General features: G+C 58.2%; 1 protein-coding gene across 3 annotated transcripts in view; it reads right to left on the bottom strand.

Moving 5' to 3' along the window:
- BAZ1B (bromodomain adjacent to zinc finger domain 1B) overlaps positions 1 to 23,825 on the bottom strand; it is a 42,218-nt gene that overhangs the window by 9,306 nt on the left and 9,087 nt on the right. For 2 of the 3 annotated variants that reach the window (XM_038759182.1, XM_038759183.1), the window contains exons 2-12: positions 22,991 to 23,107; positions 19,982 to 20,126; positions 17,219 to 17,423; positions 16,105 to 16,226; positions 14,851 to 15,048; positions 4,097 to 5,840; positions 2,570 to 2,708; positions 2,080 to 2,222; positions 1,500 to 1,593; positions 1,122 to 1,220; positions 84 to 261 (exon numbers count right to left, since the gene is read on the bottom strand). In XM_038759182.1, the coding sequence (XP_038615110.1) occupies positions 84 to 261; positions 1,122 to 1,220; positions 1,500 to 1,593; positions 2,080 to 2,222; positions 2,570 to 2,708; positions 4,097 to 5,840; positions 14,851 to 15,048; positions 16,105 to 16,226; positions 17,219 to 17,423; positions 19,982 to 20,126; positions 22,991 to 23,107 (3,184 nt within the window). Of the gene's footprint in view, positions 1 to 83; positions 262 to 1,121; positions 1,221 to 1,499; positions 1,594 to 2,079; positions 2,223 to 2,569; positions 2,709 to 4,096; positions 5,841 to 10,236; positions 10,364 to 14,850; positions 15,049 to 16,104; positions 16,227 to 17,218; positions 17,424 to 19,981; positions 20,127 to 22,990; positions 23,108 to 23,825 lie in introns of those variants that run through there. The other variant, XM_038759184.1, reaches the window with a different exon arrangement.

The raw sequence follows: 23,825 nt of genomic DNA on the forward strand, positions 1-23,825 counted from the left end.
GGGTGGAAGTGAGTCGCGGCCGGACGGCCCCGCCGTCGGGGTCCCCAGGGCGGGCGGGCGAGAACATCGCCCCGGGTTCTCACCCTGGCTTCAAACTCGGACGTCTCGTCCACGTAGCCGAGCCCACCCTTCTGCAGGCGGGTGGCCACCTCGATGAGATCGCTGCGCAGGAAGCTCAGGAGCTCCTGGTTGCCGTCGCAGGACTTGAGGCCCAGGTTCTGCTTCCGAGCCAGGTGGATCGAATGGGTGATGTCCTGGTACCTGCCCAAGTCAAAGGGAAGGGCCTTCGAACCTCGGCCCTCGAGAGCGGACAATCCCATAACCGACCCGGGATTCCGGGGGAGTGCCCGCTTGGGCCGAGCCGGGGCCGGCCCACATCCCCGGAGGCGGGGGGGGAGGGGTCTCAGAGCAGGACCGCGGGGCCGCCGACCAGACAGGCGGAGCCGGGACAATCAATCTGCGCATCAGGCAGAAACTCCTCACCCTGGGCTTCAAGGCTGTCCATCACCTCGCCCCCTCCTACCTCACCTCCCTTCTCTCCTTCTCCAGCCCAGCCCGCACCCTCCGCTCCTCCACCGCTAATCTCCTCCCCGTACCTCGTTCTCGCCTGTCCCGCCGTCGACCCCCGGCCCACGTCATCCCCCGGGCCTGGAATGCCCCCAATCCCTCTGCCCCTCCGCCAAGCTAGCTCTCTTCCTCCCTTCAAGGCCCTGCTGAGAGCTCACCTCCTCCAGGAGGCCTTCCCAGACTGAGCCCCTTCCCTCCTCTCCCCCTCGTCCCCCTCTCCATCCCCCCATCTTACCTCCTTCCCTTCCCCACAGCACCTGTATATATGTATATATGGTTGTACATATTTATTACTCTATTTATTTATTTATTTATTTATTTTACTTGTACATTTCTATCCTATTTATTTTATTTTTTTGGTATGTTTGGTTCTGTTCTCTGTCTCCCCCTTTTAGACTGTGAGGCCACTGTTGGGTAGGGACTGTCTCTATGTGTTGCCAACTTGGACTTCCCAAGCGCTTAGTACAGTGCTCTGCACATAGTAAGCGCTCAATAAATACGATTGATTGATTGATTGATTGATTGACAGCGCGTGTGGCTAGTAGAACCGTTACCTCTTCTGCAGCCTCTCCTTCAGCTGGCTCTCCCGGACTCCCTGAGGGTGGAGGCAGCTCAGCAGCTCGTCCAGCTCCTTCTGGCTGTCGCAGAGAAACCTGCAGAACGGGGACCCGAGCCGGCGGAACTGAAGGCGGGCCCAGGCGCCAACACTTCTCTACAAGGGACTAAGGGGACGGAGGAAGAGGAACCACCACCCCTTGGACCGTAATAAGCTCCTAGAGGACGGAGATGAAGCCCCAAACTTCTCTATGCACCCTCCTGTCCCACGACCCCCCCAGCAGGACACTCTGCCTTTGGCAGGGGCTCAAAGAGGAAGAGGAGGAGGAAGAGAAGGCGGCGGACGTGGTGGCCGGGAGCCACGTTAGCCACGTTACCAGAGGTTCTGGCCCTGGTTGGGTACGGTCGTCTCGATGTGGGTTTCGGCTGTGGCTCCGTGCTGACTGTTTAGGCTGAGGGCGGCTTTCCTGCCTACAAGAGATTTGCGAGAGACTTGGAGAGGATGAAAAAAATCAATCGACGGTAATTACTGAGCGCTTACTGGATGCAGAGCACTGTACTAAGCGCTTGGGAGAGTACAATCTAACAGAGGTGGTAGACACGTTTCCTGCCCACTAAGAGATTACAGTTTAGGGGGCAGAACGGCTTCCCAGGCCAAAGCCAAGATGAGAGAAGTCTGCTGGGCTGCTGCTGCCAGATACATGCCGGAGAGGAGGAGGAGGAGGAGCAAGGGGAAGGCAAGGGTGGAGAAGGGCCTGCTTCTACTCCCCCAGCAACCGTTCACCCGGAAAAGTCACTCGGGAAGAGCCGGAGGCACCCCCGGGTCGGTGCTTTGGAGAGCACAAGACGGGAGTTCTGCGCCTCCCCCGCCCTACCCACCCGAAACCGGGGAAGCCGCCAGGGTCCGACTGGGCTCCCCCCAAACTAAACCCCCGGAGAGGCGAGGCAGCCCCTCACCCCGCGGATGGCAGTCGTCGTCATTGTCGGAGTCGGTAGAGGCCCGCTGACCGCGGGGGAGGGCGAAGCGGTAGTCTATGCCGTCGTGGACCCAGCCCTTCTCGATGAACAGTCCGGGCACTTCGTCGGAGAACAGCCAGTACCTGCAAAGGACGCCCCGCTCAGCGTGGCCGCCCCGTGCCGGGAACGCGGGGACGGGCTCGTGCCGGAGGAGCGGCTCCCGCAACCCCAGGGAGCCTCCGGCCGGCCGACAGGGAGGCCAAAAAAGATCTAAACCACAGGTGTGGCCGAGCCCAGAAGCCCAGGAGGTGGCGGGGAGCCTGGGCGGAGGCCCAAGTGAAGGGCGATCTCCGCCCCAGGCCACCGCCACCCTCTCTGCCCGTTTTCGGAAGATTTGGGAGCCAAGTGGGTCCTCTACATTTCTCGATAGGATTCGCCCCAGGCCGCCCCCAAGACGGTGCCCCGAGGGGCAGAGGGGCTAGGGCGCTACCTGTTGTGATTACGGTCCGTCCCAATGGGCGTCCTGCGCATCACCAGCTTGGCCTTGGCTATGCCCTCCTGGAAGGTCTTCTCGGCGGCGGCCTTATGCCTCCGGATCCTCTCCTCTTCGGCCTCACGCTCGAGTTTCACTGTTAAAAGACCCAAAGTGGCCGCGTCAGCCGGCTTCTCCCCGACCCCCCGATGGAAACGGGTAGGAGCCCCAGCGCGCGGATGGGTTGGGGAATTGGGGCAGCTGTCGTGCACGCAAATCCAGACGACTGATCCACAATTCCAACTCCGGGGCTCTCGGAGAGAATCTTCCCTTTCCCGTTTCCTCCAGGGAGAAACATCCATCCACCTTGCAGGTCCCTCGCGCCCCCACCCAACACCGTTTCTCATCCTACCAAGAAAAGGAGTCTATTCAAATGTACGCTAAGATCCCATTAAGACGCTCACGGTTTAGGACCAGAGTCGCTGGATTGATGGCTCGTCCGGGAGAAGCAGAGACAGATCCCAGAGAGGCGGCAGGAGCAGGGGGGGCCGGAGAGACAGAAATCCCTCCCCACTGGGGAGGCAGGGCACCCAAGAGAGTGGGGCTGGGTGACGGTGACCCCGAAGCCAGACTTTCTGGAGAAAGGGGATTTCCAGCATCCCCACACTCCAATCTAATGGGATTCTGCTGAACCTTAGGGCCTGAAGACCAGATAGCTTCTGGTCAACAAAACGACCGGTCGCTTTCTCGCTGAAATCCGTCTGCCGGCCTGAGTGTCGATTCAGTAGACGGGAGAGGTCGATTAAAACAGATAGTGGTGACTCGGTTCTCACCAATGGGGGAGGTGGGGAGAATCGAGGGCCTGGAAAAAGGAGGCCTAAAAGATGGTATTTAAAATCCTAAGGAAGAGGAGAGGCGTGGACAGGACAGGGAACTCCAGGGAGTCGGGGGAGAGCAGAGCGGGACGGTTTGCTGACAAAGGGGACGGGAGCCGGGGAAAGGAAGAGTACGGGTGGATAACAAAGAGCTCCCTGAGAGCACACCGGGGGAAACGGGAAACTGAGAAGCAGCGGAAGCCAGCCAGCCAGCCAGACGGCCCCGGGAAATGGGGTGGGGTGAGGTGGGGAAAGAAGAAAGATCAGAGATGCTGCTGTGAGGGCGGGTCTGGCGAGGAGAGGTCAGAGACACTGGGGTCACCAGGTCTGGGGGTAAGAGAAGGTGCCGGGGGAGGGCTGGGGAATTCAGTGTCTGGCTTCGGGTAGGGAAAAGGTATATATATATACCTGTATATATACATAAAGGTATAAAGGTGTATATATATATACCTATATATGTGTGTGTGTGTGTGTATATATATATATATATAAGACCGTCCACCCAGTACATCTCAGACAGAAAGCCACCCGCCCGCACCCAGACGGGTCGGGTCGGTGGCCTCCCCGTGTGGGCTCGCCTCAGTGGCTGACAGTCCTCCCCCGGTCCCTCCCGCCCGTGGCCCGGCCCTCCCGGCCCCCGGCCCGACCCTCCCGGCCCCCGGGCCCCGACCTCTCATCTGCCGCTCCCGGAGCTCCCGCTCCTTCTTGGCCCGGATGGCCAGCAGCCTCCGGCTCTTGACGGCGCTGATCATGTCGTCGGGCTCGGCCTCCCCGGCGGGGTCGGGCCCGGCCGCCTCCCTCTTGCGGTCGGGGCGGGCCGGGCCGTCGTCGTCGTCCTTGCCGCCCTCCCGGCTCTTGGCCTCCAGCTCCCGGCGCCGCTGCTTCTCGGCCCGCTTGCGGTCGTTCTCCTCCTTGAGCACGGCCAGCCGCTCCTTCCAGAGGCCGGCGGAGGCCTGCTGCTTGGCCTCCATGTGGTCCTGCACCGAGTAGGTCATGAGGATGCGGTGGCAGAGGGCGGCCAGGATCTGCAGCTTCTCCCGCGCCGACAGCTCAAAGAACTCGGAGGTCTCCAGCTTCTCCAGGGACTCGTCCCGCACCTCGTGGTCCTCGGGGCAGGCGGCCCCCTGGCCCTGGGGGCCGGGTTCCGAGCCCCGGCTGCCGCCCTCCTCCTCTTCCTCCTCCTCGTCGTCCTCCTGCACGTCGGAGCGGCGCAGGCAGAGGCGCACCAGCTCCGAGACCGAGTGCAGGGTGAGGGGGATCTCCGACAGCCTCATGCCCAGCTCGGCGTAGTCCTCGGCGATCTCGTCCTGCAGCAGGGTCTGCAGCAGGACCACCAGGGCCCGGTTCAGGTAGAGGAAGCCGCCCTTGTCGGCGCTCAGGGCCTCCATGAGGGACACGGCCGTGACGGGGTACTGGGCGTCGGGCAGCAGCAGCCCCGAGTAGCAGCTGAGGAACTCCACCACCATGGCCACGTCCCCGAAGAGGGTGTTGGGCAGGCCCTCCGGGGTGTCCACCAGGCGGAAGGCCGGCAGGCTCCGGCCGCTCAGCTCCTGGTCCTCGTAGCGCCGCTGCTTCTCCAGCTTCTCCAGCAGCTCCCTCTCGCGCCGCTCCCGGGCCTTGGCCTTCAGCTTCTCCTTCAGCTCCTCGCGCTTCTTGCGCAGGTAGTCCTTGCGCTGCTCCTGGGACATGGAGGCCCAGCGCTTGCGGTGCTCCAGGAGCTCGAAGCGCTTCTGCACCAGGCCCCGCAGCTCCTCGGGCAGCCGGGCCCGGTCCTCGCTGGACAGCAGGCGGGCCGTCTTGGAGATGACGCACGACAGGGCCCCCTTCTTGTCCTCCCGGTCCTTGTTCTCCTTGTAGTAGGCGATCAGGTGGAGCGCCGCGGCGGGCAGCTGCTTGGGCCGGCTGGCCGAGCGGGGCGTCCCCCCCGCGCCCCGGGGCCCCCGCGCCACCTTCGGGGTCCCTTTGGCCATGTCCAGCAGGGTCATCTGCTTCAGCTTCGTCTTCGGGCCCTTGGGCCCCTTTCTGGGGGACCGGCCCTTGCCCGCCGGGGACTTCTGCCCGTTCAGGACCCCCTTGGCCCGGCCCCTGGCCTTCGGGGCCTTGTCCCCGCCGCCCCTCCCGAGCCTCCTGGCCGCCGGCGGGCCCTTCTTGGCCCCGGGGAAGCTGGCGCCCAGCTTGCTCGGGGACATCATCTGCATCATCTCCTCCAACTGCTCCTCGGGGGTCTTGGGGGTCTTGGAGTTCTTCAGCTTGAGGGGGGAGCCGTTCAGAGACTTCTTCAGGTGCACGTGGCACCAGAGGGAGGGGCTCAGGGGCGGGCCCACCGAAGAGCCGTCCGCCTTGGGCTTCTTGGAGGGCTTCCGGTCGGGGGAGCCGACGCTCTTCCTCTTGGCCGAAGGGTTGAGGGTCATGTACTGGAACGGGAAAAGACGAGGCCCCGGTTAGTCGACGGGAAGCGGGCTGGGGGAGCGGCGGCAGTTGGGGGCGGGGGGGGGGGGGGGGAGCGCGGCACCCTACTAGCTCGGATTTGTGTCACACACATCCGCCCCTCCGCCGCCCACAACCACCCACATCCAGCCTTCACATCACCAGTTCAATCACTCCTCCTACTTGCAACCTCTCCACTTCACTCACTACACCTTTCAGCGACTTGCGAGTCTCGTTTCGGCCTCCTCGACAAAAGCCAACGACAGCTACCCGCGGCCCGCGTTAGACCGGAGGCCCTCTGAGGGCAGGCGGGCACCGGGTCTCATCCCCTAGAGATGGATGAATCAACCCATCAGGCACAAAAAGAGGTCGGTCGGGCACGTGACCGGGCGAGCGGTTGTGCTGGCCTCGCCTCCCACTATACTGGAAGTTCCTCAAGGACCAGCTCTGTTCTCTCACCCTCTCCACGGTCTCGGCATCGGGCTCTGGGACGGGAGTGCAATCAATCACCCCTATGCCCATGGGTGCCAGGGCACCCCGCTTGAGTTAAGAGAAGCAGAGTGGCCTAATGGTAAGAGTCCAAGCCTGGAAGTGGGTTCTAATCCTGGCTCCACCACTTGTATGCTGTGCAACCAAGGTCATCTCACTTCACTTGTCCGCAACTCGGTTTCCTCAGCTGTTAAGAACGGGGGGGTGGGGGAGGGAGGTCGATCCCCGATCTCCCTCCCCGTTCTCCCTCCCATTCCGATGGTACACCCAGAGTCGGGCAGGGACTGTGTCCGATCTGATCACCCCAGATCTACCTCGGCGCTTACGACGATTCTCGGTCCAGAGTAAAAGCTTCACAAGCCCCACGATCATTATAACTAATATTATTACTCCCGCCCTAGGGCTCACAGTGAGGGCTCTGGTGAGGCCTCCGGTTCGTCCCGTGTGGAGAAAGCAGAACAAACAAAATTCAGAAGGGCGTTACGTGGGCATCTTCCCCAAGATGGCCACCACCACTGCCCTCTTCGAAGAGGATGGCAGGGAGGAAGCAGTCCGTTGGTAAGCAGAGGCCTTGGAGCCAAGTTTCTGGGGGCGCTCAGTCAAGGGGAGACCAGATGCCCACTCTGTGAGTCAGCGGCGTATGTGGGGGCGGAGGGGAAGACATCCCCATCACTGGCCACGGAGCCACGGCTACCTCACCTAGACCCTCAGAGCCTGAAGGCAGCTCCATTCCTCGCCCCTTGCTGGGCGTGGGGGAGGAAGAAGAGGAGGAGAAGAGCAGCCGACTCCTCAGAAGGGGTGGGTGGGAGCTGGGCACCTGTTTTGCCCCTACCTCAACGGCACAGCATTTGAGGGGTGGGGAGCGGTTGCGGGGGTGTGTGTGTGTGGGGTCTTTCTTTTATTCTTTTGCTTCTCTCTCCATCTATCAGTCAGTGGTATTTATTAAGGGCTTACTATGTGCAGAGCACTGTGCTAAGCACTTGAGAGAGTGTGATACGAAAGAATTAGCAGACACATCCCCTGCCCCTTTCTTTCCCGAAGCCTCTGCCTCTCCCATCCCCAAGTTCACACCCCACCCCCTCCGCCCCGTTTTAAACGCAGCCCTGGAGCCCCTGGCAGGGGCCGGCTCTCCCTTTCACAAAGCGACGCCTAGGACGTCTCTAAGGTACGGTGTGGGCTCGTGCCCGTTGGCGTGACGGGAGACCGAACGTGGCGGGGTAGTGACGGGGAATACCCTGACCGACTGAGAAGACGAGGCTCCTTGCGGCTGGTCGATCGGGCTCAGCCAGTGACCGTGGGGGCCCCGGGACGGCAAACCCTCTGTCCTGCTGGGTGTCCAGAGGTGAGTCCCACCCCCTAACCCCTGGCCAGGGCCCGGCTCGGCACACCGCCCCGGAGTGCGTTACTGGTTGCAGCAGTGAGGGAAGAGTGAGAGGGGCAGTTGTCCAGGGACCAGAAGAGGAGCCCCTCTCCTCCCCACATCTGCCCCGGCCCCGTCCTCTCCCAGAATCAGCCCGTCGGCCCCGCCCCCACGAGCTCCTCAGCGGCGGCCCCAAACTCGAGGGCTTCGTTCAGAAGTGTTCCTGTGGGCCTTGGCCCCAGAGGCTGCCCCTCTTCTCCCCCCAGCCCCTAATTTCTGGGGTAGTTTTGGGGGGGGGGGGGGAAGGAGGGAGGAGAATGAGTTGAAGGGCAAGGGGTGGGACCTAGAGAACACCGCCTCCCTCCATCCCCGGAGATCAACCAACTCCCCTCCCGCCGGGGGCCAAGTCCAGCCGTCACCAGGTGAGCCCCGCCGCTGGCCTCTGACGGCGGTGTAGGCGGGCAGGCTCTCTTGGGCGGGGAGCTTCCCCCGACCCTCGCGACCAATTTGTGGAAAATCCACCGGGCGAAGAGACCTTCCTTCCCACAGAGAGAGGGTGAGAGGATGTGGACTGGGGAGGAACAGGCGGCTGGGCATCCTGCCACCCAGCCAACGGCGCTCGGGCTCTTCGTATGCAATGCGAACCCGATCCTGTCGGCCCACGCTCGGGCCTTTCCGCAGGGCCGCCCGGCCCCCCGCCTCTTTTGGGACCCTAACCCTCCCCCGGGCAGATTCTCTGGGGCTGGATGTGGGGGCAACGGAGCCCGCCACCCCTGCCCGGTCCAGCTCCTGGGTGGGGCTCGCCGACACCCGGTCGGGCTTCGGAGCACACGCCACCCAACTCCGCGCCCCGAGATCGGTTTGGCTTCTCCAGGGCTTGCCGGGAGACCTCCCCCGACACATCCGCAGGGTGGAGAAGGGCCAAGCCCACCCTCCCTCCCTCCCTCCCTGCACACCCTCAAACGGCGGGTGCCCCTCACTCCTTTGGTCACCTGAGGAAGCCCCGTTCACCTTAACGTCCAAATGGACACGCCCGGAATCCGACAAGTAGGAAAGACGGTCTGACCACAGAGAGGACGGGAAGAGAGCGCTTACTGTTTTGCAGCCTGCTTCTCTCCCTAACCAGCGAGGACAGCGATGGCACAGGCCCTAGCCCAGGGGGGCCAACAAGCCATCCCAACAAAATCCGCTCCCCCCAAAACATTCCTCTCCCTCCACTCTTGGGCCCTAAAGATTGCGATCACCTTGTCCCATAGGACCATCCCTCCCTTGGCTCTCACCCTGTTCCTCATCCACTCCCTTTTCCCACTCAACCCCAGCGTGATAGATAGAGCCCAGGCCCAGGCCTGGGGGTGAGAAAGACCTGAGTTCTAATCCCGGCTCCGCCACGTGTCTGCTGTGTGACCTTGGGCAAGTCACTTCACTGGGCTTCAGTTCCCTCATCTGTAAAATGGGGATTAAGACTGGGAGCCCCATGTGGGACAGGAACTGCGTCTAACCTGATTACATCTACCCCGGCACAATGCTTGACACATAGGCAGTGCTTAACAAATCCCATCGTCATTATTATATTATTCCTCAATCCCACCTTCTCACCGAGCTTCGTTCTTCACTCTCCCGCCTCCCATCCCTTGCTCCCTCCCTGCTTGAAACCCACAGGACCCCAGCTCCCCGCCCCGCATCTCCAAAGCCCTCCGGAAATCCCACCTCCTCCATCCGTCTTCTCTCAGGCCACAGCCTCCCAACTGCCACAGGCAGGGTTTAGATGCCCTCGATCACACACGCGCTGTCGGCTTCCGTTCGCCACCACACCGCGTATTGGTCCACACACCCATTCTCCTTTCATTCTCTTTTTCTATTTTGGGCCTGGAGCCCCTGCTGAATTATAAGCTCCTTGAGGACAGGGATTGGGTCTTCTAACTACTCCACCCTCCCCAAACGCCGACGACAGTGCTCTGCACACGGCAGGTGCTCAATAAATACCACCGCCCCGGGGGGGCTGGAATGATGATCGGGGACTCTCCGGGATTGAGGGAGTCGGGGCATTTTACGGGTCAAGCAGTGGGGTCGCTTTTCGTTTGGAAATTCAAAAGGAAAAAAACCCAAGACAGAGGCCATTAGAGTCGGTGTGACTTGTCTAATTCAACGAAGCTTCTTCAAACGGGCCACCCCACCCCACTTCTTCTCTCCTCCTGCTTCTAAGTCCTGCCTGGAACACGGCTGGGGGCGGTCGGAGGAGGCTGGGGTGTCCTGGAGGGAAGTCGGGGTGCCGTGTGGTCCAGCCGGCCCTAAACTCCATGACAGAAGCGGGGGGCGAGAGCGGCCGCCCCGCGGACCACCCCGCTCGAGCCGGCGGGCCCCGCTTCCGATAGGAAGCGGCCCGTGGGCCCGGCCGGGAAAAGGGAGTCGGAGAGAGGGGGCTGGGGGAGGGAGAGGAAGAGCGGGGTGGGGGGCTGATGGGGGGGGCCCCTGCACGTGGAGGGGATGATCTTGGCCAAGCCACACAGCTGGAAAAATGAAAGAAATGGACTCACCCAACCCCCTCCCAACAGGCCGGCTCCCCCGGGCGAGCCAGGTCTTCGGCAGCTGGATCGTGTCAGCATTGGGCATGCTGGGCGGTCCCAGCCGGGTGGGAGCCGGCGCGGCTGGACACGGGGGGATCTGAAAAAGTATAAAACCACTTATGTGCGGAGGGCCCCACCCCCCGCCCCACCCCCCCACGGGGCACTCAGCGCGCACACACACACTCAGCTGGGGGCGAAAACAGGAGCCTCGCTGGCCGGCTCCATCAAGAAAAGAAAACCGCTCTCGGCAACATGGCGGCCCGGGCCGAAGGGGAATAATAATAATAATAATAATAATAATAATAATAATAATAATGGCATTTATTAAGCGCTTACTATGTGCAAAGCACTGTTCTAAGCGCTGGGGAGGTTACAAGGTGATGAGGTTGTCCCACGGGGGGCTCACGGTCTTCATCCCCATTTTACAGATGAGGGAACTGAGGCCCACAGAATAATAATAATAATAATGGCATTTATTAAGCACTTACTATGTGCAAAGCACTGTTCTAAGCACTGGGGAGGCTACAAGGTGATGAGGTTGTCCCACAGGGGGCTCACGGTCTCCATCCCCATTCCACAGATGAGGGAACTGAGGCCCAGAGAAGTGAAGTGACTTGCCCAAAGTCACACAGCTGACGAGTGGCGGAGCCGGCATTTGAACTCACGACCTCCGACTCCAAAGCCCGGGCTCTTTCCACTGAGCCACGCTGCTTCACTTAGAGTACAGCAGAGTACAGGTCTGGGAGTCGGAAGGTCATGGGTTTTAATCCCAGCTCCGCCACTTGTCTGCTGTGTGGCCTTGGGCATGTCACTTGGCCTCTCTGGGCCTCGGTTACCGCATCTGCAAAATGGGGATTGAGACTGTGAGCCTCACGCAGGGCAGGGACTGGGTCCAACCTGATTCTATATATATAGAATATATATATGTTGCCAACTTATACCTCCCAAGCACCCAGCACAGCGCTCTGCACACAGTTAGGGGGCCCAGAGTAAGCACTCGATAAATCCTATCGGTTGACTGACTGATGGATCGATCGATCGCCGGCCCTAGGAATGACCACGGGGAGTCCAGCTCCTCCACGGCTTCCGGGCCTCCCCCGAACTCGGCCCCACGGCGCGTGCGTCCAGATCCCCGATTGATTTTCGGTGTCTTCCTCCCCCGCTCGTTGAGGGCAGGGACCGCGTCTACCAACTCTGTGGTACTGGCCTCTTTCCCAAGTGCTTAAGTCCAGCGCTCTGCACACAATAAGCGCTTAATGGATGCTACGAGTTCACGGACGGACGGACTGCCGAGCTTCAGTCCCACCCGGCTCTGGTTTTCCCAGAACGCTTTCACAATACCTAACTTGGTGGGTCCGCCCAACATCCCCGCAGGAGAGGGAGAGGCAGGAATCACAACCCCCCTTTTACGGGAGTGGGACCGAAACCCGGAGAGGTTTGGTGACTTGCTTGAAGTCACTCGGCAGCTCAACGACTGGGCTCTCCTTGAACCCGGATCTCTCAACTACCAGCCCTGCATTGTCCGCACACAAACCTTCAAAAGACGGTTTGATGGCGGCCAGCGCCTGGACGGCAACTGGGAATACCTTGTGGAAAAAATAAACAGGTGAAAGAAATACGGGAGGACTCCGGGGCGGTGCAAGATCACCTACCCCAGAGTCTGAGAATTACCCTAGGGGAAATCCTAGACTCAGACATAACACAAACAGCCAAAAAATGCACGACCGAGCTAAAGTCAGCTACACCCAAACTGTCTTCTTCACCGGGTTTTCTCCCCAACCCAGAGCAGAGGTGGCCCACTGCAAAATCGGGGCCACATGTGACCCACACCCCGGACCCCCGTGGGCTTGTTCTCCCCGAACGGGCCAGTCACCCCCTCTCCGCGGCTACCTTCCCCTTGAACTCCTTTCTGGCTCTTGGGAACATTCCGACACGTGCGAGGGGCTCCAGGGGACGTGTGCGCGGCACAGGAGCGGGTGACAATTTCTTCCTTACGGTACTTGTTGTGTGCCGTGTGGCAAACGCTGTTCTAGGCGCCGGGGTAGATACAAGTTAATTAGATCAGACACAGTCCCTGTCCCACACGTGGGGCTCCAAGTCTAAGTAGGAATTCACCCACTTAGTGAAAACGTGCCCGTCGCCCTGGGCAGGGGCAGGGCTGGCAGTCTAGCTAAGATACCTTGCCAGAGGCCGGGGGAGGGCTGAGGATGCCCAGTTGAGCTCCCTACTGCTGCTTGGAGGCTTGGGGAACCACGGCCGCCGCTGCCGTCTCAAATCCCGCTGCGGCGGCGCCTCTGCCGCTGGAGGAGAAAGGGCTGGCCGAGGGCGGGCAGTCACTGGAGCTGCCTCGTAAAGGCAAAAGCAGCTCGCTGGCCTGGCTTGGTCCTGGCCACCCCAAAGGGGGGTGGCGTGGGTGCTCCCAAATAGCCCAGAGGGGTGCCTCGGCCTGCTAGAGTCGCCAACTTCTGCCCGGTGGCCCCTAGGCAAACCTGCTGGCCTTATGCCCACTGGGCGTCCCGGGAAGGCAAGGGTAGGCTTGGGTTTTTCGAGGCCGTCCTGGGCTGTTTCTGAAAAATCCAGACCGCACGCCGTCGACACTAACGCGACCCAGTGGTTCGGCCTCCTTTGCCTTTGCTCTTGTTCCGTTTTGGGGCCCACCTGCCCCTCCCAGGCTGGAGCTCACTATGCTCCCGCTTCAGTTTAAGACCACCGCCGCCGGCTGGGATGATAGGCTCTCTCGCCCCTAAGTGGGGTCTAGGGGATTTCAACCCCCAAATCACCCACTCCCACCCTCCCCGTCACCGACGAAAGGGGAAGATGGGCGAGCTCGGGACGGGGATACCGGTTTCTGGAGAGACCAAAGCACCAGCCTAGCTAGAGACCTTCCTCACCCGCTCCCCCAGACACCGCTACATTCACACCCACAAATCTCCTCCCGGGGGGGATTGCTCTGGCCAGCAAACTAGGAAAGAGGCAAGACCGAGGTGGAGCAGCACAGATCCAAACCGGGGTCTTGCAGTAAGCGTCCTGCGATGTGTGCTCCGCAGCGGGCGAGTGGGTCAAGCTTAATAATAATGATGATGACAATCATTATTGTGGCATTTGTTAAACGTTTACTACGTGCCAGGCATTAAGCGCTGGGGTAGATACGAACAAATTGGGCTGGACACAGTCCCCGTCCCACCTGGGGCTCACAGTCTTAATCCCTACTTTAAAGTGGAGGTAACAGATACAGAGAAGTGAAATGACTTGCCCAAGGTCACACAGCAGACAACTGGATTAGAACCCAGGTCCTTCTGACCCCCAGCTCTGTGCTCAATCCACTAAGCCACGCTGCTTCTCTGAGGACGTAGAGAAGGAGGAAGGATGGTGGACGGGGGTGTGCGGGGAGGGAGGCACCCGGATGAAATTCCAATGGGCCGTTCCCAGACCAAGATGGCGGGGAAAGCCCGCGCTAAATGGGAGCGGGTCCGGCTTCCTGGCCCCAGCAGGGTGGAAGTTGAGTAAGTCGCCGGGGGCGATAATGGCGGCGAATCCAGAGTTCTCCGGGCTTGTTAGAGCCGCCTCTCCCCCGAGCTCCCGGGAGAGGCTCTGGCTGGCCGGGTTGCCTCGGAGCCCGCGCCTTCTGGGATCTCAAGTACCCAGAAGTAGAGGCTGTGCCTGACCCGGACAGATGGGATGATTCCATCGGCAGGGCCGGCCCCCACCCCTCCATCCAGCAGGTGGTCCCAGGCCCGCCAACATGCCACCTTCCAGGAGCCTGGGAACAACTCCTCCATCCGTCCTCAGGATCACTAACACTCTCAGACCGTTAATCTTCCAGAAGCTGAGGATTCTTTCCCTCCCTTGTGACACAGAAGAGAAGCAAAGCTCTCCCAGCCCGTCCCCGCCCAGGATCAAAGAGGAGACCGCGCCTGCGAGCCGCCAGAATCCAAAGACTCCAGGACCCCCTCCTCCTTGGGGGAATTCCGGGGTTGAGTTCTCCCTCCCGGAAGAGTGGTCTTGGGACACGGTCCTCGGATCTGGGCCGAACGGCCCCTCGCCTCCCACCCGGCCCAGGCCAGAGTCCCACTTCCAGGAGCACAGCCGTTTGGGAGAAACGGGAAGCGCCACCGTCATGAACCTCGCGAAGAAAGACTACCAACAAGTTTGGTGACTCAGTTCCTGCTCTCTCCCAGAGTGTGATCAGCCCCTGGACTCTCTGCCCTTCGGGCATCACATCCGAAGGACGACACAAACGCATCTGGAAAACTTCCCGCTGAGCCCGAACGTAACACTCCCACCCGGGCCCAAGCGGAGTCGGCGGAGGGGTCTTTTCCAAAGGAATCTGGCCTCAGACCGTTAGGGTAGATGTAGCAAAGGTTCTGCGGTTCTTGTCTGGTCCCTGAGCTTAGCAGATGCAGAATCCCCCTTGGCTGGACCACGCTCCTTTCTCTCTCTCCTGGCCTGGACCCAAGAGAGACTCCGGCCCCTCCCCTGCGGGGCCCCTGATGAACTAAAGGAGACCCCGGGAGCCGCGTCCCTCCCCTTCTTCCCCAAGCGGCCCAGATGGCCCCCGGGACCGGCGCCGCCCCGGCCGCTTACCTTGTAGGGGTCGAGGAGGAAGTCGCTGAATTTGCTGGGCAGGGAATACTTCTTCACCAGCTGGTCTTCCACCACCCAGGGCGCGTTCTCGCCCATGCCGGCCCGCAGGGCGTTGTGGCGAATGAAGTAGCGCAGGATCTCCTTGTTGGGGGGCCGCTCCGTGCGGAGCAGGCTGTCGGCCGGGACGTTGCTGATGATCTGGGGGGAACGAGCGGGACGGGGGAATGGTTCATCCGGGCAGCTGGGGGACCGCGGGGGTCCTCCTTCCCTCCCTCCACCCAGGGGAGGCACAGGCTTCGGGGGCCCCCGGGTTCTCCTTCACATCCTCCCACCCGAACCCGACGGGGACAGTCTGGACAGCCAAAGCCACACAAGGCACAGGCCATTCTTAGACCGGGAGCCGAGCCGCCACCCCCACCCCTGGCCCCGAGGGGAAGGGACCTCATTTAACTCCCACCTAGGCCTTCTCTCCCAACGCTTAGCACAGTGCTCTGCAAGTAGAAAACACTTAGTAAGTACTATCACTACCCTTGGTGCTGGGCTTTCAGGAGGGCTTTCTGGCGGGGGCAGCGATTTTCTTACCTCCGACAAGTGAAGGAGAGCAAGGCCGCCAAGCGAGTGGGCCCGGCGGGTAGAGACAGAAGGTCTCAACCTAGAAGAAGCAGCCACACTGAACCCAGAGACCTAAGGCAGGCACGGGGGATTATGGGCTGACTGGCAGGGCGGGGGGCACCCCGGCTCCTGACTTCACGTCTGTTTGGAGGCTGCCATTGGTCTCGGGCCTTCGGAGGCGGCCTCCCTCTCTGATATTCCTGGTTCTGGGGCTCAGACCCCAAAAGCTTTCATTCAATTAATTCATTCAATCGCATTTATTGAGCGCTTCCTGCTTGCAAATCAGCGTACTAAGCGCTTGGGAGAGTACGACGTAACAATAACCAGACACACTTCCTGACCACAGCCTCAGGGAATCACAACGGAGTTGGGAAAGAGGATACAACAGAAGTGTCGCCTGAACTTGGAAAGGCAACTCCGAAGACTCTTGGGCTAGGTGGAGTTGATCTGGAATTTCTTCCGCTACTTAGCACAGAGTAAGTGCTTAATAACTACAACGATGATGTTTATTATAAGAGGAAGTTTATAACAGTCACCGCTATTGTCCATTTGAGTGTCCAAAATGACCGTCCTCCAGGCACGGAAGGAAGCCCCTTCCCGGCCGACCAGACGGAATTCAGAAGCTACAAAACGCCAACTCACCTTGTCTTCATTCTGCAATTTCACGTCATATTTGTGAGGCAGAAATTTCGGGGGGACCCATTTTTTCTCCCCCTTCTTCAGGGAAGTGGGAAGTTTTCTGGGAGACCGCCGGGCCCTGTCATCTGGTCAAATCAACATGGGGGAGAAAAAAAAAATCATCAAGAGAAGGGGCAGGACACCCAACTACTTCAGGTCGCAAAATCACCCATCCACCTAACTGATGGGGCTGGGAACTTCGGGGGCAGCTTTTCTCTTAGGAACCACTTGGGTTCTGAAAAGTCCTCAGTCTTGCTTGAAAGATTCTTGTGCGTGTTTACGAAGGGAGAGGCCGACCTCATCACCACTCCAAACAGGGAAAGGCTTCTCTAAAGGTCAAATCCCAAGGGAAGCTGATGTGGCCTTAGTGGACAGAGCACGGGCTTGGGAATCAGAAGGACCTGGGATCCTGGGCTCTCCTACTACAGTCCAGCCCGCACGGTCCGCTCCTCTAGAACCAGCTGTACCCAACCTCATCTATCTCACCTCTGACCCCTTTCCCGTGTCCTCCCGCTAGCCTGGAGTTCCCTCCCCTTCCACATATACCAGAACACCACTCTCCCAACCTTCAAAGCATTACTACGATCACATCTCCTCCAAGACGCCTTCCCAGATTAAGCCCTCTTTTCCCTGGCTCACTCTCCCTTCTGTGTCACCTATGCACTTCGACCTATGACCTTTACTCATTTGACATTCACCCCAACCCCTACCCCACAGCACCTCAGAGCGTATTTTAAATTATATATAAATTTTTTACTCATATTAGTGCCTGCCTCCCCCTCTACACTGTAAACTCATCACAGGCAGGGAACGTGTCTGCTAATTCTGTTGTACTGTGCTCTTCCAAGTGCTTAATACAGTGCCCTGCACACAGTAAGCACTCCATAAATATGATTAATACGGGTGTTCAGCACAGTGCTGGGCACATAGGGAAGTGCTAGATAAATACCACTGTTCTCTCCCAAGGGGGATTGTGGATAAGACAAATAACAATAATAATAATTATGGTATTTGTTCAGGGCTTACTATGTGCCGGGCACCAAATGGGGCTTTCACCCGAGCTGGGGATTTTACGTACTGATACTCTCCCTCCTGTTCTCCTCTTCCTTTAGGACCGACTCCTTCTTCTGGTGGTCCGGAGTCGCCTGGCTGGAGTTCTCTTTGTCGCTGGATGGGGAGTCACAGGCACCATCAGATTTCTTCTCGGGGACCACCTCCTCCTCCACCTTCTCCAATGGGTGAATTTTCACAATCTTCACTTTCAGCATCTTCTCCTTCCCCACCTAGGAAGAGGGGAAGAGGCAGTGGCAGTTAGAAGTAACCGCATGCACTAAGCACTTCCTGGGGGCAGAGCACTGTACTAAACTCTGGGAGAGACGCCCTAGTTGGGAAGTAGATACGGGCCCTCAGGGGACTCACAGTAGAAGTGGGGAGAAGGGACTGGACACATCGGGAACTATGAAGACAGGATCACAGCTTCTTCCTAGTTTGACACCCCCTCCTCCAGAGGGAAGCCCCAGGCTACATTTAAGTAAGAGGCTTTGGGGGGAAGAGGGAGAGGGAGTGTTTCCCAATGAGCAGCCCATTAGCATCTCGTTGCTCCGCCTGTGACCCCCTCCCACTGAGTTTGTGGACTACTCAGCAGAGCAATAAACCGCCAACACCTTACAACGCCCTGGTGACTCAACTGATAAAAACCAACTCCAGCAGAGATGGCATGTCAAGATTGAATAAAGAGATCAGGTGATGCGGCCATTAACAAATTAAGGGTGAATGGATCCCCTATGCCCTAGGGCTGCGTCCCTGAAGACCCATATAAGCCCAGAAGTAAGTCACAAGGGACCATTCATCCAATCAATCACAACTCCTTCCAGGGGCCCTCCCTAAGTCCTTAAAGTCAATCAATCAATCAATCATATTTATTGAGCGCTTACTGTGTGCAGAGCACTGTACTAAGCGCTTGGGAAGTCCAAGTTGGCAACATATAGAGACAGTCCCTACCCAACAGTGGGCTCACAGTCTAGACGGGGGAGACAGAGAACAAAACCAAACATATTAACAAAATAAAATAAATAGAATAGATATGTACAAGTAAAATAGAGTAATAAATATGTACACACACATATACATATATACAGGTGCTGGGGGGAAGGGAAGGAGGTAAGACGGGGGGATGGAGAGGTGGATGAGGGGGAGAGGAAGGAGGGGGCTCAGTCTGGGAAGGCCTCCTGGAGGAGGTGAACTCTCAGAATCATGGTATTCGTTAAGCGCTTACTATCTGTCAAGCACTGTTTTAAGCGCCAGAGTGTAGATGCAGGTTTTAGCAAGACTCGCGTGGGGCTGTCAGTCTTAATCCCCATTGTCCAGATGAGGTAACTGAGGCCCAGAGAAGTGAAGTGACTTGCCCAAGGTCACACAGCAGACAAGGGGCGGAGCCGGAATTTGAACCCATGACCTTCTGACTCTCAGGCCCGGGCTCTATCCGCTCCACCATGCTGCTTCTCAACGTTCTACCCACTCTGATATATTATACTGGGCTCTCCCAAGTGCTTAGAATAGTGCTCAATAAAAACCATCAATTGATCAATTTCGATGGAAGCAAAGAGGCCGCGAGAGAGGCAGACAGGCTGATCAGATTAGATATAGAGGAGCGGCGTGGCATAGTGGAAAGAGCCCGGGCTTTGGAGTCAGAGGTCATGGGTTCAAATGCCGGCTCCACCAATTGTCAGCTGTGTGACTTGGGCAAGTCACTTAACTTCTCTATGCCTCAGTTACCTCATCTGTAAAATGGGGATTAAGTCTGTGAGCCCCACGTGGGACAACCTAATCACCTTGTATCCCCCCAGCGCTTAGAACAGTGCTTTGCACATAGTAAGCGCTTAATAAATGCCATTATTATTATTATTATTATTATTATCATCAGATGCCGGGTGGCTGCACTTCCCAAAGACAAGGACGGTCAACTGTGGCCCCCCCGGGAGACACCACCAGCAGACGGACCAGGCCGGCGTGGGGCAGTGGGCAACGGGGCAGCGATTTCTGACCGAGGCTTTGGCACAGCTTTGGGACAACTGGGGAACAGAAGAGGGGGCGTCGAAACCCACCGCAGAGGCAGAGCAAAGGATGCGATTATGAAGGGTGGAAATCCTGGACACCCAATCGGCCCTCCCAGCCACAGCAACTCTGAGAAGCAGCGTGACTCAATCTAAAGAGCCCGGGCTTGCGAGTCAGAGGTCATGGGTTCAAATCCCAGCTCCGCCAATTGTCAGCTGTGTGACTTTGGGCAAGTCACTTCACTTCTCTGTGCCTCAGTGACCTCATCTGTCAAATGGGATGAAGACTGTGAGCCCCACAAGGGGCAATCTGATCACCTTGTACCCTCCCCAGCGCTTAGAACAGTGCTTTGCACATAGTAAGTGCTTAACAAATGCCGTCATCATCATCACCCTGAGATGACCACTGGCAGCTATGTCATCTTCCAACAGACACAAAGAGCCGCAGATTGCCGAGCTGGAGGCTTTGGTGAAATGCAACAACCCTTTGCGTAGACTGTGAGCTCAATGGGGGCAGAGAAGGAATGTGCCTTTTTATCGTTATACTGTACTCTCCCAAGTGCTCAGTATGTGCTTTGCATACAGTAAGCGCTCAGTAAATACGACGACTGAATTCAATAATGACCAGGAAATGGCTTCTCCACATGAAACTCCCAAGAAACCTGGGAGTTTCGATGGAGTCCCATCAAAATGTTTCGCTGGGAAAACGCTTTAAGAACTGCCGTGGATTCCGGTCGGGAGCCCAGTTGGGGCAGCTGCACGAGCCCCCCCGCTGTTAAGACACTCACCTCAAAGTCACATTCCTCCCCCACTGCGTACTTCGTCATGATCTCCAACCAGGCAGTGTCCACCAGCTTCTCCAAGGAGATTGTGTTGTGGTGAACCATCTCCAGCACAAGTTTCTCATACCAGGCGGGGAACTCCTCCTTCAAGCTGAAGAAAGCCAGGATTAGCCTTCAACCGCCGAGAAACCAGCTTCCTCATCGGAAAAGCAGGTATTCAGTACCTGATCTCCCTCCTACCTAGCCCTGGGGCCCCATGGTTGAAATCGACCCAAGTAAGCGCTTCGGAAACATCCCGTGATTATAGATGAGGACTGTAAATTCACTGTAGGCAGAGAATGTGACTGTTATATTGTTGTGTTGCGCTCTCCCTGGCGCCTGGTACAGTGCTCTGCACACAATAAGTGCTCAATAAACATGATTGATGTTTCAGATGAGGTACCACCCTGGTGCTGGGTTCATTCATTCAATCATATTTATTGAGTGCTTAACACTCTATTTAAAGTGCTTGGGAGAGTACAGTGTAACAATATACAGACAAATCCCCTACCTGCAGCGAACTTACAGGCTCTCTGCCCCCTCCACCCCGCCGGATTGCTTCTCAGTACGCAGAGTCAAAGGCTGTGGGACAAGAGTCTCAGAGCGGATTCACCTTTATTACTTTCTGGGGTCCTGGGCCCAGGAAACAGAGAGCAAAATGAGTTTATAACAACCAGGATCTGGAGATTGTGAACTCTTCCAGGAAAAATAGGGAGTCCTGATGCCTTTGGCTACCTCGGGGAGCGGTAGTGGGGGGAAGAATGGGATTTACTGAGCACCAAACGAGGGCACAGCCCTCCCGGGAACCGTTAGAAACAGTTTTAAACAGGAGTCGCCGGCAAATCTAAAAGGAGCCCCCCCGGCTGCCCCTTTCAAGCCATCTCACCGCGAAATCCTTGGCCAACTAAATCCCAGGCATGTCGACCACATGTTCTCTTCAAAGGAAACTAGAATATATTTATGGCTGCCCGGTGTTGGGATTTTGACACAGAGGGAGGCCTGTTGCTCTAATTCTAAGAATAGCCGGCTCAACGGCCAATGTCTGGGACTTCTATTGAAGGTGATGGTCAACTAACCTGACACCAATTTCTCTTAAAAAACACACGGCCACAGAGGCTCCGCTCTACACCACACCAAAACTGAAGTGCCTGTCATCAAACGGACGCTTTCCGACCCATTTAAGAGTGGCGGGAAGGAATAGCGGTGGGTGGCATGAGGCATGCCTTGCCACAGCCAAGCTGGGCGGGCCGAACACACCAGCAGGTTTAAGAAGGGGCCGTTTTGGGGGCGACTGGAAAACTATTGGGCAAGTTAGGGTGCCTCCCCCCACAAAGTGGGAGGGCAGGAAAGCCGTGACCCCCACTGGGGACAAACGACAGGATGGGGTGGGCCATCCACCTCAGGGATGGGTGCCGTCCAGGGTCGGATTCTGGGTTCAAGCCACAGGTGAGGTTGAAATCCTAGAAAACCCTCATCCCTGCAGAACTGGCTCCACTTCTGCTTGGCCTCCCTGTCTCCAACTGCAAGTGTGATGACCCTGCCTCTTAGAGGGGAAGCAGATCCAGGATTTAAAAGTCTCCATTTTCAACCAGGCGACTCCAGAGGCCCTTCCCTTCGGCCACCACCCCAGGGGGGTCCAAGCTGTGGGACTCCACGGCACCCTCAGCCTACACCCAGTCGGGGCTGCCCGACCACCGTTTTAGTGGCGGGGGAAGAAAACGAAAACCGGGGGGGTGTTGGTCCGACCACGTGAGAGCCTTGGAAAGAACGGTTTGGTAGACAGGGTGTGAAATGAGGTTCTTGTCGGGGCCACAAAGTCTCAGGGTCAACTGACTGACTGTGCGTCGGGGGTCAGCACCAGGCCCCTGAGCTCTGTACTAAGCGCTTAGTACAGTGCTCTGCACACAGTAAGCGCTCAATAAATACGATTGATGACCAATCCTTGGCTGGGCCAGCAGGGGGCCTCCGAAGAACAGCTTGAACAAAAGTCCGGCAGTGAACCCCAAAAGCTGAGCTCCCTCCATCCGCCCACCCCCCGCCCAGTTTCCCGAGGGTCCGGTCAGCCCCCCGACCCGCCTCCAGGTCGGCTTGCCCCTCGGCCCAGGAAACCGGAGGGCTGAGGTGTTCCCCGGGGGGAAGCTGGGCTCCGGCTGCCAACGCTCCCGTCGACGGGAAACCCCGGCCACGGACGGTGGTCTCACGGTGGGCCCCCTTTCCTTCGCCCCCAGCCGAGCTGCCCGCTGCGTCCCTCCAGGCACGTGTAAGGCCAGGGGTTTCCCGGGCCAGCCGAGAGGAAGGGTGCAGGGTTTTAGGCTCCCTCACCCCAGGCTTATGAGGCGTCCTCTGGGAGAAACACAACCAAGCTGGCTAGCCCTGGCAGTACCTTTTCAGAAAATCCAGAGAAACCAAGTCCCAGGGATTCTAGTACATTAGAGGGGGGTTGGCGAGATACATTTCCTCCTAGACTCGCTCTTCTACCCCAACCCCCGAGGAAGTCCCGTCCCCCGGAGCGACACCAGGCCTGATGCAGTCTCCAAATCGGGCCCTGTCCAAGACGGTACCTACCATTCATTCATTCAATCAATCGTATTTATTGATTACCAGACTACCAGTTACCAGAGCAACTCTGGATCACAGCCCACCCTGCCGAGGGGTGTGGAGGGAAAGGATGGGGAAGAAGAAGAAGAGGGGGCCGGGGCCAGAGGCCTAGCAGGTGCCTCACTCATATCTAGCCCCGAGCAGAGGTCGTTCAGCCCGATGACCGCTACTCTGGCCCCTCTCCCGTGGGTTCGACTACCTCTGGGCATCCGGAGGTCTGACACCACGGCCCATAGCAGTGGCAGGAGCACAACTGGCCAGTCTCTGCTAGTCTGCCTGGCAGCCACTGTTTCTCAGGAGAGTTGGGGGGTGGGGGGAGAAGTAGCCCTGGCACCCTACCAGAGGAAGCATCCCCTCATGCCCTTCCCCGCTACTTACAGCTCAGCAACTTCCTGTTCCTCTTCCCAGGCCTCTTTATGGGTCAGCTGGCTGCTCCCCGTGCTTTTGCACGTCCAAATGCGTTCGCTGTACCTCTCCAGGCGAGCCTCGTACTCTCTGGGGCAGCCACCGCTCAGAAAAATAACACTCAAGGAAACCGGGCTTAAAGTAACAATGCTTTCCTCCCCCATGAGGCATACACACACGTGCAAATGAACACCACACACACACACACACACACACACACACACACACACACACACACACACACACACACACACACACACACACACACACACACACACACTCTATATCTGCCAAGGCTGGACACTGATGCCACCCGACGTTACCCTTCAAGCTACGGCCAGGATTTGTTTCAAAAGCCAACTCACGTCACAGGGTAAGCAGGAAATGGAAAGGAAACACACAGGGACTTGGGCCCTCGTTTCGAAGTAACCCCCACCCTTCACCCAGTGAGCGGTCGGTCCCCTGGTTATCCATACACATCACTGCTGCACCCTAATTAACATTAACTAACATTATCCCAGCTCCCTCATTTGTCTGCTGGGTGACTTCAGGCAAATCACTTCACTTCCCTGTGCCTCAAATACCTCATCTTACAATGGGGATTACGACTGTGAGCGCTACGTGGGACAGGGGCTGTGTCCAACCCGATCATCTTGTATCTACTCCAGCACTTAGTACAGTGCCTGGCACATAGTAAGCGCTTAAATGCCACATGAAACTAGCTGAGGCACGCACCGAGGGGGTGGAGATGGGAACAGGACTCGATCTCAGCCTCCTCTCCCTTCCTGGCAACTGTCTCTACCCGCAG

The sequence above is a fragment of the Tachyglossus aculeatus genome, chromosome 17 (genome assembly GCF_015852505.1).
Source record: "Tachyglossus aculeatus isolate mTacAcu1 chromosome 17, mTacAcu1.pri, whole genome shotgun sequence".
Classification (NCBI taxonomy): domain Eukaryota; kingdom Metazoa; phylum Chordata; class Mammalia; order Monotremata; family Tachyglossidae; genus Tachyglossus; species Tachyglossus aculeatus.